This window comes from Xenopus laevis, chromosome 8L (assembly GCF_017654675.1).
Source record: "Xenopus laevis strain J_2021 chromosome 8L, Xenopus_laevis_v10.1, whole genome shotgun sequence".
In the NCBI taxonomy this organism is placed as follows: Eukaryota; Metazoa; Chordata; class Amphibia; order Anura; family Pipidae; genus Xenopus; species Xenopus laevis.
Genome location: NC_054385.1, coordinates 35,597,755 through 35,613,987, shown reverse-complemented (window position 1 = coordinate 35,613,987; position 16,233 = coordinate 35,597,755). Strand labels below are relative to the sequence as shown.

The following is a 16,233-nucleotide window of genomic DNA, read 5'->3' as shown; positions in this document are numbered from 1 at the left end:
AAACCTCCAGTCCCGAGCATTCTGGATAACCGGTCCTGTACCTGTATTTGACAATAATATTATTGCTTATGTTTCTTTTCAGGCCCTATCTTATTCATCTTCCATTCTGGCTTCCAAACTGCTGCCTGGTTGCTAGTGTAAGTAAACCCTAGCAACCAAATAGCAGTTGGTTGCAATGACCACTGCAAAACAATTATTACATTTAGGGGCAGATGTTCTTTTTTGCACAGCCCGTTGGCCAAATTATACAGCAGGTGGCACTGTTTCAAATTAAAGGGGTTGTTCACCTTTGTAACAAAATGACAAATCTAACAGTTCACATGAATAGAACAAACTTTTCCATAGAAATAGTTAACAGAAAAAGTACAGTTCAAGAGATATTCACCTCAGAAGTGTCCCTGTACTAATCCTTCAATTCCACACAGACCCTGTGCTGGGAGGGGGTCACTGACCCCCAAAAACACTACAGTGTTCACTTCCTTTTCCTTATATGACATCACACATTGTACTGGCAGCCAACTTAACTCCTATTGGCTATGTCTGCTGTCAATCTGACACTGCTTCCTGTGCTGGGGAATTTGAGCAGCATTCAGGTACTGAAGAGAAACTGTTACAAGTTTGTAAGAGGGAGGGGGGGTGTGGGCTGTGTGCAGCAGAGACTTCAACTGTGCAGATGGGGGGATCGAGGTGCTTGGGACCTGGCGTTTTACGGATAATGGATCTTTCCATAATTTGGATCTTCATACCTTAATGTAAACATTAAATAAACCCAATAGGCTGGTTTTGCTTCCAATAAAGATTAATTATATCTTAGTTGGGCTCAAGTACAAGCGACTATTTTATTATTACAGAGAAAAAAGGAATCATTTTTAAAATGGATACTATGGGAGATGACACTTGTACTTTCCAGAAATATATTATTTGGGGGGGGCATGTATTATTTTGTGTATTTACCTCATAAAAAAATCATTATTCAGCAGCTGACTATTTGTATGAGCTTGAGGCTTTCCAAATGAGTTGAATTTTTGTGCATAAAGTAAAATATTTTTCTGGTATAGATCCCTATATCATGAAAAATATAACTTTTTAATTTTTTGGTATTTAGAGCTCTAAATCTTGTTCCAGAAGTGGAACACTTAAACACTTAAAAAAGGTTTTCCTAGGAAAATTACAACCCCCCGGGAGAGCGCACAAAATCACTTAGGGTTTCCACCTCACCCTTTTAAAACCAAACACATATGAAATCCACAGCCTGCATGGCTAATTAGCAATTCATTTAGATGCATGATACATGGCTGCACAGAAATCAGTTCAGTCTGCAGCTGCTAAATGAGTTGATAATTAGCCATGCAGGCTGTGGATTTCATATGTGTTTGGTTTTAAAAGGGTGAGGTGGCAGCCCTACTGTCCCTGCTAGATGTGTAAGTTACATACGTTTCTAAGCAAGTCAGTGCTGGTTTTTGTTGCAATTTTGTAAATAACTGACATTATGCTTACTGCCAAAGGTATTAAAAGATAAAAATATAGAAAAGCCAGTATTTATTCCCAGAGGTTGCACCCCTTTGGCACCCCATTCAGTTTAAGTCTAGGCAGAAGGAGAGTGCCAGAATTGGGAGAACAATGTTGCTCCTTCCTTTTCTGCAGTATTTGTCTGCATGGCTGTGTGAATGTTTGTTACAAGGCAGGTTTGTTTATCTGCTGCTTCTGTTAACCTCTGCCATTACAATTGAGTAATCAACCAATGACCATTCAAATTATGTGACCGGTTACAGTTCACAAGCAACCAATGAATTACTAGGAGGAGGGCAGTATCAACATCCAATAGGAAAAAGTAAGGGCAAAGCCTGGGCATGATGATGTCATCATATAGGAAGTTCTTGGTGTGTCAGGTTCAAAATAGGCCACTCCCATCACTTCAGAAAACTGGTCAGAGAGACAGGAGAAGGACTGTGTTAATAGGTATAAAAATTAGCTTTTACAATGGCATTTTTACTTTTTGTTATGGAAAATGGTTTTTCTAACACATTGAGAGAATTGTTAGTTGTTTCATAAGATTTGTACATTGAAGGTGAACAACCCCTTTAAGTAAATTAGCAGCATAGAATCTAAAATGTATGGCGTTGTGCGTCAAAATAAAAAGACGCACGTCAAAAATAATTTCGCTGCACGAAAATTTTTTTTTATACATCCATAGACTTTAATGGGCGTCGGGGACAGTTCACCGGCGGCAAATTTTTAATGAAACTGGTCAAATTCGCCCATCCCTAAAAACAATAATGAAAATGATAAAAAATACACAAAAAAAAGAAAATAAAAGTGTTTTCCTTCTGTCCACAAATTTACTAAAAGGTTTTATTGGATACAGTGGCTCTAGGACTGCAATGGTAGGAAATATAAGTATAGCACAATGAACGTTTGCTTTTGCAGTACAGGAAAAAGCAAGTGCCAGATAGAAACCGCGTCAGTGTTAACAAATACGTTTGTAAATAACTAATCATTTGGCTTTCTTTTATTTTATTTTTTTTACCAAGTGAATGAATATTCAAAATGTTTTGGGGACCCACTGAAAAATTTCAAAACTTAAAATTTTGTATTCATAACTCGCCAAAAGTCACGAGGAGGACCAGGTGCTCTGCCCGGAGCTTTTAGCTAGGGGAGCTGAATCAACCATGCATGTTGGAACAGGCACTCAATTAGCAGAGTAGTATATCGCAGGCAGAGAAGTAAAATTTAATGTGGATTTGGTATCAGCAAGCAGACAGCCTTATGCCGGAACACTTAGGGGGTTATTTACTAAAACTAGAATTTTTTTTTTTTTTTTAATTAAAACCAAGTCCACGTAACGCTTATCCATGAATTTAACTCGTTTATCAATAATTCTTCTCGAAAAAGTTAGAGCAAAAAAAAAAGTAAATGCGGCAAGAAATTAGTGTGTCAATTCGAATGATGCAATGAAAACTCGTATTATCGCTGAAAACCAGCACGGGTCACGATATCCAGAAATAACTTCAGGGACATCTGCCATTGACTTCTACACGACCTCGACAGGTTTGAGATGGAGCATTTTCAGATTTGTAGCAGTTTTGGGGTATAATAAATCTCTAAAAGGTTTCCCCTTTAAAAACTAGACCAGAAAAATTCAAGATTTAATAAATGGGCCCCATAATCAGACTCTGTGGCGGAGCTAGGGTGCACTAGGCGCCCCTGCAAAAAGAATCTTCAGAAGGGTCAATAGATTAGGCAAAATAGTGCAAGCTAGAACAGTATATTTATTCTGTAGAATGCTTTACCATACCTGAGTAAACCGCTATAGAAGCTCTGTGTTTGTTTAGGATAGCAGCTGCCATATTAGCTTTGTGTGACATCACTTCCTGTCTGTCTCCCTGCTCAGATTACAGCAGAGAAGGGGGGGGGGGAGAGGAGCAAACTGAGCATGCTCTTGTCCAGGGCAATGAGGTTTAAGCTGAAGGCAGGAAGTCTGATACAGAAGCCCATGTGTACACAATAAAAGGAAAGAAATGCTGTGTTTCTTTGACAGAGGACTCAGAGCAGCACTACTTTGAGGGTTTACTGGTGTATTTATATAGACCTTTCTGATAAGGCTTACTTAATTTTAGCCTTTCCTTCTCCTTTAACATGAAACACTTAAGGCTGCCTCTACTCACTGGTACCAAATCCACATATAATTTTTCTTCTCTGCATCTGATGGACTGCTCATTGAGTGCTCGCTCCAACGTACATGGATTACAACTTTTACTCCTAAATAGGAGGCAGCAGAACTCAAGGCCAAATGTTGTAATTGTTCTCTCCAGAGTAAAGCAGGGTGTTCATAGTACATTCAGTGATTGTAGTATCTCTGCTATGTGCTCCCAGACTTCTGTTGATTGGTTCGACTGGCCTACCCATTTGGCCTGTGGGTTATATATAAAGTACCGTACTAGGACAGAGACTGTATTATAACTGTCATCAAACTGCATTTCAACGATGGAATGATCCCTCTACAGAGAAGCAACACTACACTTTATGAGCTTGCAAGGAGGAAGTAAAGGGCAATAAAATACTCGGCCAGAGTGCAGGGGTTGTAAGGAGCACCCTATCACTGTCATCAAGTTACAAAATGATCCATGTACGAGAAGCAACTTTGCACTTAAAACTTATCAAGTTGCATGGAGGAAGCGAAGGACAGTTAAATTGCCGACAACAATGGAAAGACAAAGCAGATAAAGTAATTCACCTTTCAACCAATTGTTTTAAAGGAACAGTAACCCAAAGCAACCAATCAGCAGGTAGTATTTACTGGTCACCTGCTTAAAAGCAAACATCTTAGTGGTTACTACGGGAGACTTCTTTGGCCACACTTAGTGCTTTTTATTACATTTAGGGGCAGATGTTCTTTTTTGCACAGCCTGTTGGCCAAATTATACAGCAGGTGGCACTGTTTCAAATTTAATTTAGAAACTTACATTTTTTTGAATAGGGAAAATGGTGAAAAATGGATTGTAAATAGTAAAAGTGTTTAGAAGCGTGCTATAAACAAATTTACATCAATTTTCTGAGGGTGCTGAGGTGCACAGTCCTGGACTAACAAACACATAAAGCTGGCCATAGACGCAAAGATCTGATCGTACGAATCGAGGATTCATACGATTTTCGGAATGTGTGTGGAGAGTCCCGTCATTTTTCGTCCGGCGGAGATCGGTCGTTTGGTCGATCGGACAGGTTAGAAAATTTCTGTCAGCTGCCGATAATATCTCTGCGTGTATTGCCGATCGTACGATTTTCAGTGGGAGACTGTCACTAGCTTTGGTTGGACATAGATATCGTATGATTGCTGTCAGGGGCAGAACATTGCTGATCTCTTCTTTAACTAATCTGACTGGTAAGACTTTGATCTGAATGGTTAGTGGCAGGTTAGGAGATGGGAAAGACCGATCGGACGATGATTCGTACGATCGGATCTTTGCATCTATGGCCAGCTTTAGTGGTTACATCAGGACTAGGGATGGGCGAATTTTTTCGCCCTGTTTCACTGCAGGAAATTACACCCATAGACTTGTATGGCGTTGCGCGTCTAAAAAAATTTGCCGCATGTCAAATTTTTTTTACACCCATAGACTTTAATGGGCATCGGCAACATTTCACCGGCTGCGAATTTTTGCCAAAACGAAATGGGTCAAATTTGCCCAAGCCTAGTCAAGACGCAAAGGCGCGGGATGTTTGCACACATTGGGAGCATGATCAATGGAAACTAAGGAAAGCTGAAAGTACTTGATATACATGATTTCAATGATTGTTTGCAAGTGTAATTTAATTCATTTATTAAAGAACTTTTTTAAAATTTCTACACATGGCACTTTTTATTGCCCATTAAGGAGAAAGGATAAGTGTGGGTGTTATTCCAGTCTGTATGAAGGGAGTTGATAAGTGCACTCTAACTTACATGGTTATGAGTATAATCAACTACCACAGTAAAGGGACTTGACGACGCGATTGGAGCCGGCACGTCGCAGTGCGACTAAACGGCTGCGTTTTCATCCGACAGTCGGATAAATGTAGTTGTTACCTGCAAATTCTCCTTCACTTCCATCTTCTTTAAAACATCCGACACGTCGCATGCGTTTACGCATATAGGAGGTTCTACCACACCTATACCCTTTATTTAACACTAATCACCAGTCACATTGTGTTTGATGAATGTGTGGCACAATTAAGTAATGTCACGGCTTTGCTCACAAAATGTGGGTCTTTGGAGCTATATTTCTTGGCTCTTTCACACTGATACGACGTGACTGTATAGTATAAGGGTGTACATATTCATGTGAATGCTACACTATACATTTTTGTTCAAGTTTTTTTCCCTATTCTCCAATCTTTGAAGTTTTTCAGCATCATAAAACAGGGAAGGGATCACAGCCCAGGGTTTCTACCTCTTCTTGATATCCCCAGGGACTAGATAGAAAATCAAATACAAGACAGAAGTTTTCTTGGGAAATTCCCACCATCTGTTCAATTGTTTCATATAAAAATGTTTTTATATAAGTATATAGTGAGCAGGATCAGATGAACAGGTAGTGTTTTAGCAGGTCAAAGTCCAGTTTATTATTTGCAGTACCAGACTATATGAGCAAGCAGGTAAAAAAATAATTGAATAAAACAAAACCATTGCCACACTTGGGCTCTAACTAACACATGGCATTTCCCTCTCTAATTTCAGTCCCCTACTGGAATTTCCAGTTAAAACAAAAAAGTAGAACTCTACAGAGTCATAGTACCTTCAAAGAGATTTTTTTCCAGTTTTGGAAACAAATCGCAACAATCCAAGCTGTTTCATCCAGATTCCAGTTCTCAACCCTCCTAGGGAATTAACCCACTCAGGACTGCTGTGTATTTAATATATATATATATATATATATATATATATATATATATATATATATATATAAATATATATATATATATATTTCTATACTATACAGGGGGTTATTTATCAAAGGTCGAGTGGTGTTCTCCAAGAAAAATTTGAGTTTTCTAGGGGTTTTCTTGTCATGATATGTTGACTCAAGGCAAGAGATGTAAAAGGGAATATTTACTTAAATATTTCAGTTTGATAAGATTCTTTAATATGCCACTTAATTTGATATAAACTATCTTTTGCTCAGGTATTCATTTTGGGGGTATAGTTTTCCTTTAATGTTAACTTAAAGGTAAACTAACATTTGTTTTGTATTACTTGTTTTAGATTCCCATGAAGCCTTGTTGTGATATCTAAAGCTAGTTCTCACCTGGCCACTAGCCTAGCTAAGCCAACAGTGCTTGCTTACAGCCCTGAATAGGAGACTAAATAGGGTTCTAATTCTATGGTAGAGGCAAAACATATTTTTTAAATAAAAATAAAGCAATTTCACAGAGAATGGAATCTCATATCACAGACAGCATAGAACATTATCATTGTCTTAACGGTTGTTGAGAACTAAATGTATGCTAGGAGAGTTATGAACAGATGGCTGGCAGCAAAATAGAACAATATTTGCAATGCCAAAGAAAAATGGGTGTGCATGGAAAGTAATCTAGTTAAATGTCAGACATAATATACACACATAAGAGGTGTGAGAATATAACTGAAGGTATCATGGAAAGACAGGGACAAAGGTTAATGTATAGTGTTACATGATTAAACAAAAAGGTGATGTGTCGCAAGTAATGGAAATATATGGTGCTACTGGCCTTGAGCTGTATTAAAAGGGTCATAGGTTTGCAGGAAGAGGAGGTCATTCTTCCACTGTACAGAGAACTGCTAAGGTCCCATATAGAATATGCTGAACAGTTTTAGTCTCCAGAGCTCAAATGGGATGTTATTGAATTAGAGAGGGTCCAGAGAAAGGCAACTAAGCTGGTAAAAGGTATGGAAAATCTTAGCTATGAGGAAAGACAGGCTAAGTTGGAGGCACTTAAGGGGGAATATGATAACTATGTATAAATATATAAGGGGATTGTACAATAACCTCTCTAATGCTTTATTTACCAGTAGGTCTTTCCAGCTGACAAGAGGGCACCCATTCTGATTAGAAGAAAGGAGGTTCTGTCCAGGCCTGGACTGGCAATCTGTGGGTTCTGAGGCTGTTATAAGGTGCCATAGAAAGTCAGTATTTAGTGGGCTGGTGGGGCTGATTGGGCCTCTGTGTGGGCTGATTGGGCCTCTGTGTACATGAAATGCCAGGGCCTATTTGACTCTCAGTCCAGACCTGGTTCCGTCTAAATATTCTGAAGGGGTTTTATAGTGAGAGCTGTAAAGATGTGGAATTCTCTCCCTGAATCAGTTGTACAGGCTGATACATAAGATAGCTTTAAGAAGGGGTTGGATGGTGTTTAGCAAGTGAGGGAATACAGGGTTATGGAAGATAGCTCATAGTACAAGTTGATCCAGGGACTAGTCCCATTGCTATCTTGGAGTCAGGAAGGGATTTTGCCTCCTCTGTGGTATATTGGAGAGGCTTCAAATGGGGTCTTTTTGCCTTCCTCTGGATCAACTGGCAGTTCGGCAGGTTATATAGGAGCAGTAACACCAATAAAGGAAAGTGTCCTAAAGTAATTAAAATGTAATGTTGCTCTCCACTGGTAAAACTTGTGTGGTTGCTTCAGTAACTTTGCAATAGTTTATATAAATAAGCTGCTGTGTAGCTATAGGGGCAGCTATTTAAAAACTGAAAATGAAGAAAAGACACAGGATACACAGCAGATAACAGATAAGCTCTGTAGTATACAATGAGCTTCTGCAGAATGGATCTTTATTCTACTGTGTGTCCTGTGCTTGAATGGTTGTACACAGCAACTTGTTTATATAAACTATAATTGTGTTTCTGAAGCAAACACATCAGTCTGCCAGTGCAGGGCATCGGTACATTGTATTGTCTTTCCTTTAAACAGTATTCCCCTCATTGCATACTATTTAATTCCTCCGTAACCTCCATGCATCATTTCTTCATTTAATTCACCTACTTTCTTCTTACTAAATTCCTTAACCCCATTGCCCCCCATCCCTACTATCTTCATTCATTTTACCTCTGTCCTCACACCACCTTTAAGCCCCACCTCAAACCAGGTTCAGACTGAGATTTAAAAACAGTCCCTCACTTGCCAAGTAAACAGCAAGTGGCACATTATAGCAGCCCCTCTGGCACTTCAGGAGGAAGCAGACCCTGTGGCTGCAGGGGGGCCCAGGAGGTATAGGGGCTCCATTAGGCCCTAATTCATATATAAGTTCAATAAATATTGCTAAAACAGGTCAACCTCTAGACTTTTTGGGGGCCTGAAAAATAATTTGCTGTGGGGCCCAATAATATCTAGTTGTGCCACTGGCCAGAATCTACAGATTGCCTGGACCTGGCTCTCACTTATTCTCTTTGTATACTCTGCACACAATAAGGCCATACAATAAGGCCATCATGTATACATTTTTATAAATACCTTTTAACAATCACTACTCCTGTATTTATCCTGCTCCTCACTACAAACCCTTTCCCACTCATCTGAGTAGAAAGATGAGACCAACAGGTGATATTCAGCAAGTGCATACTGTGTGACAGTTAACCTACCTCCCCTATTCATCCTTCTTTCTGGCTCTCGGGCACAGTGTTTGCAGCATTCCTGTCATGCAGGAGCTTGCCTGAAACACACTCCACTCCCCCAACTCACAGTAGCTGCTGGAAGGTGGAGAAGAGGAGGGGTAGGAGGAAGGAGAGTTAGGTGACACATGGGAAAACTGTGGCGGTTGGAGAGAAAGTGGACACAAAACTATCACTCATTGAGATCCCATTCTAGAAACAAGCTTTCAACCTTCGGTAAGCTAGCTCATGGACGTGGGGAAGGGTGGAATTCCCTGACAAAGAGGGGTTTGGAAGGGGAAAGAAGGGAACAAAAAAAGGCTGTAGAGAGCAAGACAAGTAACTTCAGTCTGGGCTAGTGCTGGGGTACTAAGGAAATCATAGTTCTGTATTGGGAGTATTTACATGATTACTATCTTGGAGCCCTTGCTACATATAGGTCTGAACTTGATCCCTGAAGGTCAAGGGTCTCACAAATTTGGTCTCAGCCCTATTTGTATTATTTAGCATACAGGGGGAAAATTACACTACAGAAGGGAGAATGAAGCAGAAAATATATATAACATATAAAATATAACATACAAATAAAATCAATGCATGAGTGCAGTGTTTATGTAGTTGAACAGTAGCAGGTGCTGTGGCTGTTAGGGGGTTATTCACTAAACTCCAAATGCAAAAATCCCGAAAAATTTGTGATTTTTTTTTGTATAAAATCGTACTTTTAAAAAATCCAGAATTTTTCAGAATTTATTATACCCCGAGGATGGAAAAGTCCAAATCAGAAAATCAGGCATCTCAGGCCTGTCGAGGTTGCATATACGTCAATGGGAGAAGTCCCAATGATTTTTTGATATGTGCTGGGTTTGATGCAATACACGGAAGTTTTCGGGCAAAAAGCATAAGATATCGGAGTTTTCCAAAAATCCAAAAAGAATCATGAAAATCAAATTTTTTTCCCGCAAAGCAAATTTTCGGGAAAATCTAATAATAAATACGCCGAAAAAACCCTAGTGTATTAGATCGGAGTTTGTGGCTGGAAATGTTGAGATACATTCGGACTTTGGTAAATAACCCCCTAAGTGTAGGAAAAATCTCTTTATCAGTTTTATTATTCAAGTCATTGCATCTCGCACAGCCACATACTACATACTCATAGATGTCCAGTGAATGTTCCTAATCATCTAACTAGACCAACTGTAAGGACATATTTTAATGCTTTTGCAGTCAGAAATCAGTTCTCAGTTCTCATGTCTGTGCCTACTCTATAAACATAATAATCATAAAGGGGTGCATATTAAACAATGATTTTCATGTGGTACATTGGCACAGTGGCAAAGGGAACCTGCAATGTAGTTTCAATTGCAACTGTGTATTAATATGTCCTTAATACAACAGAAATGTTTCTGTGTAGGGCAGAACAAAGCAACGGTGAATGTGCTAAGGTAATGACATGAAGAAACAAGCTTACATTTGGCAATTTAATATGTGATATTTACAGAGGGGTATAAACCCCTGCCATGTCATATGGTGTCACAAAAGGAATGGTAAACACAAATGTCTCAGAGCAGGTATTAGCAACCACTAGTTCTACAGCTGCTGCATAACTACAACTCCCAGAAAAGCAGGCATGCCAAATGATGGGCCTTTATGTGGTAGGTCCTGTATATTCTGGGGTCCCAAAAAGCATCAGCTATTGGAAAGGAGAATAAAAGATAACAATGCAAGATAGTGACAACAGAGCAAGATGTGATAGTAACACTTGATAGCAGTGCTGCCAAACTTGAACCATAACCCATATGACAGACAGGTCGACTTTATATAAAAAATTGGAGCCCAAAAACTATATTTTAAATCCTATTCCTAGCCTATGTGGAACAGTATACAGACCTTACTCCCCATTGAACACAAATATATCTTGTGAATACGCACTGATGTCTGAGCATGTGGTCTTGCATACCTAGAAGGGTACTGGGTACTGGGTACTGGGGAAATGGGAAAAAACAGCAGTTGATTGATTGTTGATTGTATAAAAGGGAAGTTCTGCATTAGATCAACGCTTGGAGGCACATTTATCAAGGGTCAAATTTAGAATTCAGGTGAGATTTTTTAAATCTTCATCAACTCGAAATTTGACCAATCACAATTTCTTAATAAAATCTAATTTTTAAAACTCAGATGAATAGAATTGACCCGAAAACTCGAATCAAATTTGAATAACTCCCTAGTCGAATCTGACAGTTTTGAACATAAAAAAACTCAGAAATTCGAATTTGAATTTTCAATTCGAGCCTTGATAAATCTACCCCTTGGAACCAGTACTAGGTGTTTGCTACCAAAGCCCATAAGACAGACAGGTCTACTTTATATAAAAAATGTGGTCCAAAAAGTAAATTTTTCCCCTAGCACCCTATCAAAGGTAGCCTATTCCTAGTCTATATTGAACAGCATTAAATGTACCATACATATTAAACAGTAAATATATTTTATTCTGTGAATATGTCACTGGTGTATAAGTATGAGGTCTTAGATACCCAGTAGAGCATTGGAAAAACCTCAGTTAACAATGTGTCATTGTATGAAGGGGAGGTTCTGAATTAGATCTGTGTCACATGAGGTGTGTGCCACTGAACCTCAGGGGACTTCAGACAAAAGCCAACAGACACATACCTGGAGTCAGTAGGCCTGAACTAGAAAGAAGTTTTATAAAGTTTATACTTAGTGGTGCTCTGTGTATAAGAGTGGATTGACTTACTGCTGATACAGAAGTTCTGCCTCTGTAGACACAGAACACACTGATGTCATTATACATCATAAGGTAAGAAAGCATATGTAGATGTTGACTCTTCAGAACAGCAATGTAAAGTACTGGGGTGAAGAAAAACACAATATGTTAATATACACTAGTAGTAAGTCCATTAACAATGCCTCATGAGCAATGCATAGCAATGTTTAGCATTATATATTGAACATATAGATCGATAAAAGAGGTAAAAAGGGTGCTGCCCATAAGAGGTTACAATCTAAAAGGTTTAATACTGTATATACTATAGGTCAGATATTCCAAAGTTGTGGGTCTGTCCCCCTTGAAAGCCCCATCATGAAGGCCATTTATGGTTACAGTTTGATTTACATAGGATAGGATGATCAATACAATATTTTATAGGCATTTAACTTTGTACTTTGTGGGGGGCACTGACCTAATGCTGGAACAAAAAGGGAGCATGAACCAGGGGCAATGATGGTAGGGTATGCAGACCAAAACATTTGCACACTGTGCCAGGTGTCTAACTACCCAAAGCCAGCTTCCATTTAACAAAATAATTGTCATTAGGCAAATATGCTCTTTGGGTACTGTTACAAAGCTACATAATATACAGGGTAACTAGGATTTGCCAGTTTGGAAACTCTCTTTGAGCATGGTAGCTAAGGTACAGTTGTGGTAATTAGGGTGGGCCAGTCTAATTATGGTAAATAGGCTACAGTAAGCATATGGTGGTCAGGGTACACCAGTCTTAAATACATAGCTTTGAGTGTGCCATTGTGCTCCAAGACAATACAATATCTCTTATTTGTGAAATTTCTCTTTTTTAACAGAGACATGAAGATGATCATTCTTGGAATTTTGCATTTTCTCCAGGTGTCTTCATTCCTTATATTGATTAGTGCCTCTGGACTTCCAGTGATAGAAATTATCCCACATCATACATTAACTTTACCACCCACAAACTTTACTGCTCTTGATGATCCCCAACTTAATACTGTCTGCACTGAGCAATGCATAATACAAGAATCGCTACAGGATCAATTAGACCAAGGTCAACAGCTGGACTACGAGACCACATATTCCAATGGCAGCCGTACACTAACTACAGTAGAGATGAAATTGCCAGTGAGTGACATCAGAATTGAAGAAGATAGTTCCTATTCTCTGCGTTCTCGGCGGCAAATCTATGGTCCAGATGTAAGGTTCTCCATCCGTAGTTGGAAATATTTGCAGGATTTCCCTTTTGCTGCAGCAGTCTATGTGTCAACGGGATGTACTGGTGTGCTAGTGACTGAAAGGCATGTCCTAACTGCAGCTCATTGCATCCATGATGGAAAAGATTATGTTCAGGGAGCACGCAGGCTGAAGGTTGGCTTTCTAAGACCAAGAGCAAAGCCATCCCTACGTTGGGTGCGAGTCAAGTCCACAAGAGTTCCACGCAGATGGATTGGTGCACCTGCAGAACTCAGCATGGATTATGATTATGCTCTTCTGGAACTACGGAGGCCACAATCTCAGCCACACATGTCTTTGGCAATTTCTCCTCCTCTGCGGAATTTGGCTGGGGGTAGAGTTCACTTCTCAGGTTTTGATAATGACCGTCCTGGGGAGCTTGTGTACCGCTCATGTAGAGTGAAACAACAAACAGCTCACCTGCTTTATCAGCACTGTGATGCACAGCCCGGTGCTAGCGGCTCTGGGGTTTATGGGCGGCTGTGGAATAAAGGTCGCTGGGTGAGAAAGGTCATTGGAATCTTTTCAGGACACCAGTGGGTTGAAGTGTTTGGCCAACCAAGGGAATACAATGTGGCAGTCAGACTGACCCCCCCAAAATATGCACAGATCTGCTACTGGATCCAAAGCTCCAGCTGCAAAGATGGATGAGTGACACCAGCACGGGCGAACTGGAATACAGCATACAATAGTACTTTGACTGCTACCCATTATGATTGTTTCTCGTTGTTCTGCTAGACAAAATATAAGCTTTTATCAATGCACAAGAGGAAGCTCAATAATAACCTGATCCATTTCTTCCAGTTAGGAATGCCATAAATACATTTTGTAGCAACATACAGGCTCAACCGCAGGACTTTGTTCCTTGCAAATGTGCATTACCATTCTATACAACATGTTCAAGTTTAGGATGAAAGTTCAAGTTGAATTTCCCTGCCCTGCTTTCAAAACTGTACAATAATATAGCTTTGTTATGGTCATTGTGGTCAATGCTAGACATGATGGGCCAAGAGCTTAATGACTACAATAGGCCTTATCAAGTGAATGTAAAAAAAATAAGCCTCTAAGAACTGGCATGTGGGAGATTGAAAGATCTCGCCCACCATAAAGTGCCTGAGGGCAAGTGATGCACAGAACAGCAAAGCATAAAGATTGCATCTACTTTGAAGGAGTTCCAGTTATTTATGAAATGTATTTTCAACTATTAAATGCATTTATATAACTTTAAAAAGTATTATGGGATATAAGTGAAAAAAGTTGGTTGTAATTGTCTGCCAGCTGGTAGCAAACCTATTTCATGTCGTTGATCCTCTCATTTGTTCAATAGGAGACGTTTACAGTTAAAGGTTAAAATCATAAATTACAGAACAATGGACAACGACTGAAAGCATTAAGAGATTTGCATTAAGCTGAAGCCTTATTCTCCAGTGACTAATCTCAAACTCATATTAAATCATAGGAATTAGCATCAGATCATTCATTGTGATCTGTGGGTCAATTCAGTTAGATTCTGTATCTTGCACTTGGAGTGTGGGATTATTGTACCGTTTCTATTCATTTAGCAACAAGGGATCACACAAATTAAGTTACAGCCTGGATACACTTTATACGGTTTATCTGTCTACAAATCTATCATAAGTCAGAGGCAGAAGTGCAAGAATGAATCGGACTGCCAAGTTACCATACAGAGCTAAGGCCTAAGACCCAGCTAAATAAAGCTTTTAAATGAGATGTAAAATTGTTGAGCTGTCAGTACCCACATTAATAAACTCATTTGAGACATTCCCTGCATATTAACTGTTTTCTAAGGGTAATAGGGAGACTTACGGAGCTTTAAGCTTTAAAGCAGCCCCCATATCATCGGTGTATCTCCATAGTCCTAAAATGTTTTCAGACATCCCCTTTTTATGTAATTTAATTCACAATCTACTCACAACCCATCACTTCAGGGCCCCCTGTTCTCCCGGGTCTGCTATTCATATAGTTACACCACTGCCCCATAGACTTCAATGACAAGCACATCTTTACTTGTCAAACAGTAGTAGACTGGAATATGCAGTTAAATTATTACATTATATCTGTTGCTGTGGTTTGTTATGGGGATTATTTTAAGGTGAACTACCTTAAAGTAAGACCCTTTGTAATTGTATTCTAGGACAATTTGTAACTGGTCATCACTTTTTATTTTTGTACATCTTTCACATCTTGACATTTTAACTTCTATCTGATTGCTAGGGCTTTCTTACACTTGCAACCAAATACCAGTTCTGAAGTCAGAAATAATCTCAGTAGAGGGTCTGACTAGAAAGATAAGCATACAAAGATTACACTAAAATTGAAGCCTTTGCAGACAATCTTTTTGGTTGCCATACATAATGAAACCATAAGTAATAAAAAGCAGCTTTAACATACTAAATCAAAGATATAGACACATTTAAAAAAAATGGGTATATTCTGGAGAATGTGCTAGTTTCTGACTGTCTTTCTTCTGCCTGGCTCTTTTCACCACCCCCAGACTGTTGTGATTTAAACTTGAAATTCTGGTCCTCTGTCCAGCCTGAATAATCTTTTGTACTCAATTGAATGGTTTCTCAGCTCGTATGTCTATGGGCCCCACATATCACACAAAAAGTTCCTGATATATATATGTCTTATTTGGACCAAACAATGCCTGTATGAAGGAAGGTTAAATACAAATGCAAATCATTGCATGCTGGGATTTGCCTGATTGAATTGATCCACGTAATAAAATTTTTAGGGTTAAACAGATAATTTCTGAATGATGGTAAGCAAACAATATTGTTTGTTACTCTGCCATTATAACACCTGCAATTGTGTAACATTCACTGGAAATGGCAGTGCCAATGAAAATTACAGGGATAAATGTATGACCCAATAAATTATTGTGCATTGTGCATACTGTGCATTTGGCTTCCTTCTCTAAAAACCTATTTGTTTCTATGTGGCTGTTTAAAACTGTGCCTATATTCAGGGTGTGTTCTAACTAATGATTAATATACATAGGCACAGTTAGGTTTGTGTCCCTTTAATGTGCTTAGAACATGTCCAAAGCATTATGTCTTTATGCTATTCAATATCTGTTTTAATAACATTAAAGAGGTAGTTCAACTTTAA

The 16,233-nt window shown here is 39.0% G+C and overlaps 1 protein-coding gene across 1 annotated transcript; it reads left to right on the top strand.

The window, feature by feature from the left end:
• Window positions 1–8,859: 8,859 nt before the first annotated feature.
• Window positions 8,860–16,233, top strand: LOC108698336 (serine protease 23). Its single transcript, XM_018229752.2, has 2 exons — window positions 8,860–9,338; window positions 12,696–16,233. Exon 2 carries the CDS (start codon window positions 12,700–12,702, stop codon window positions 13,747–13,749), a length of 1,050 nt encoding a protein of 349 aa, XP_018085241.1. The 5' UTR covers window positions 8,860–9,338; window positions 12,696–12,699; the 3' UTR covers window positions 13,750–16,233.

Excerpts from the sequence above, each read along its gene's own strand:
- LOC108698336 (XM_018229752.2), top strand. The coding sequence starts at position 12,700 with ATGAAGATGATCATTCTTGGAATTTTGCATTTTCTCCAGGTGTCTTCA.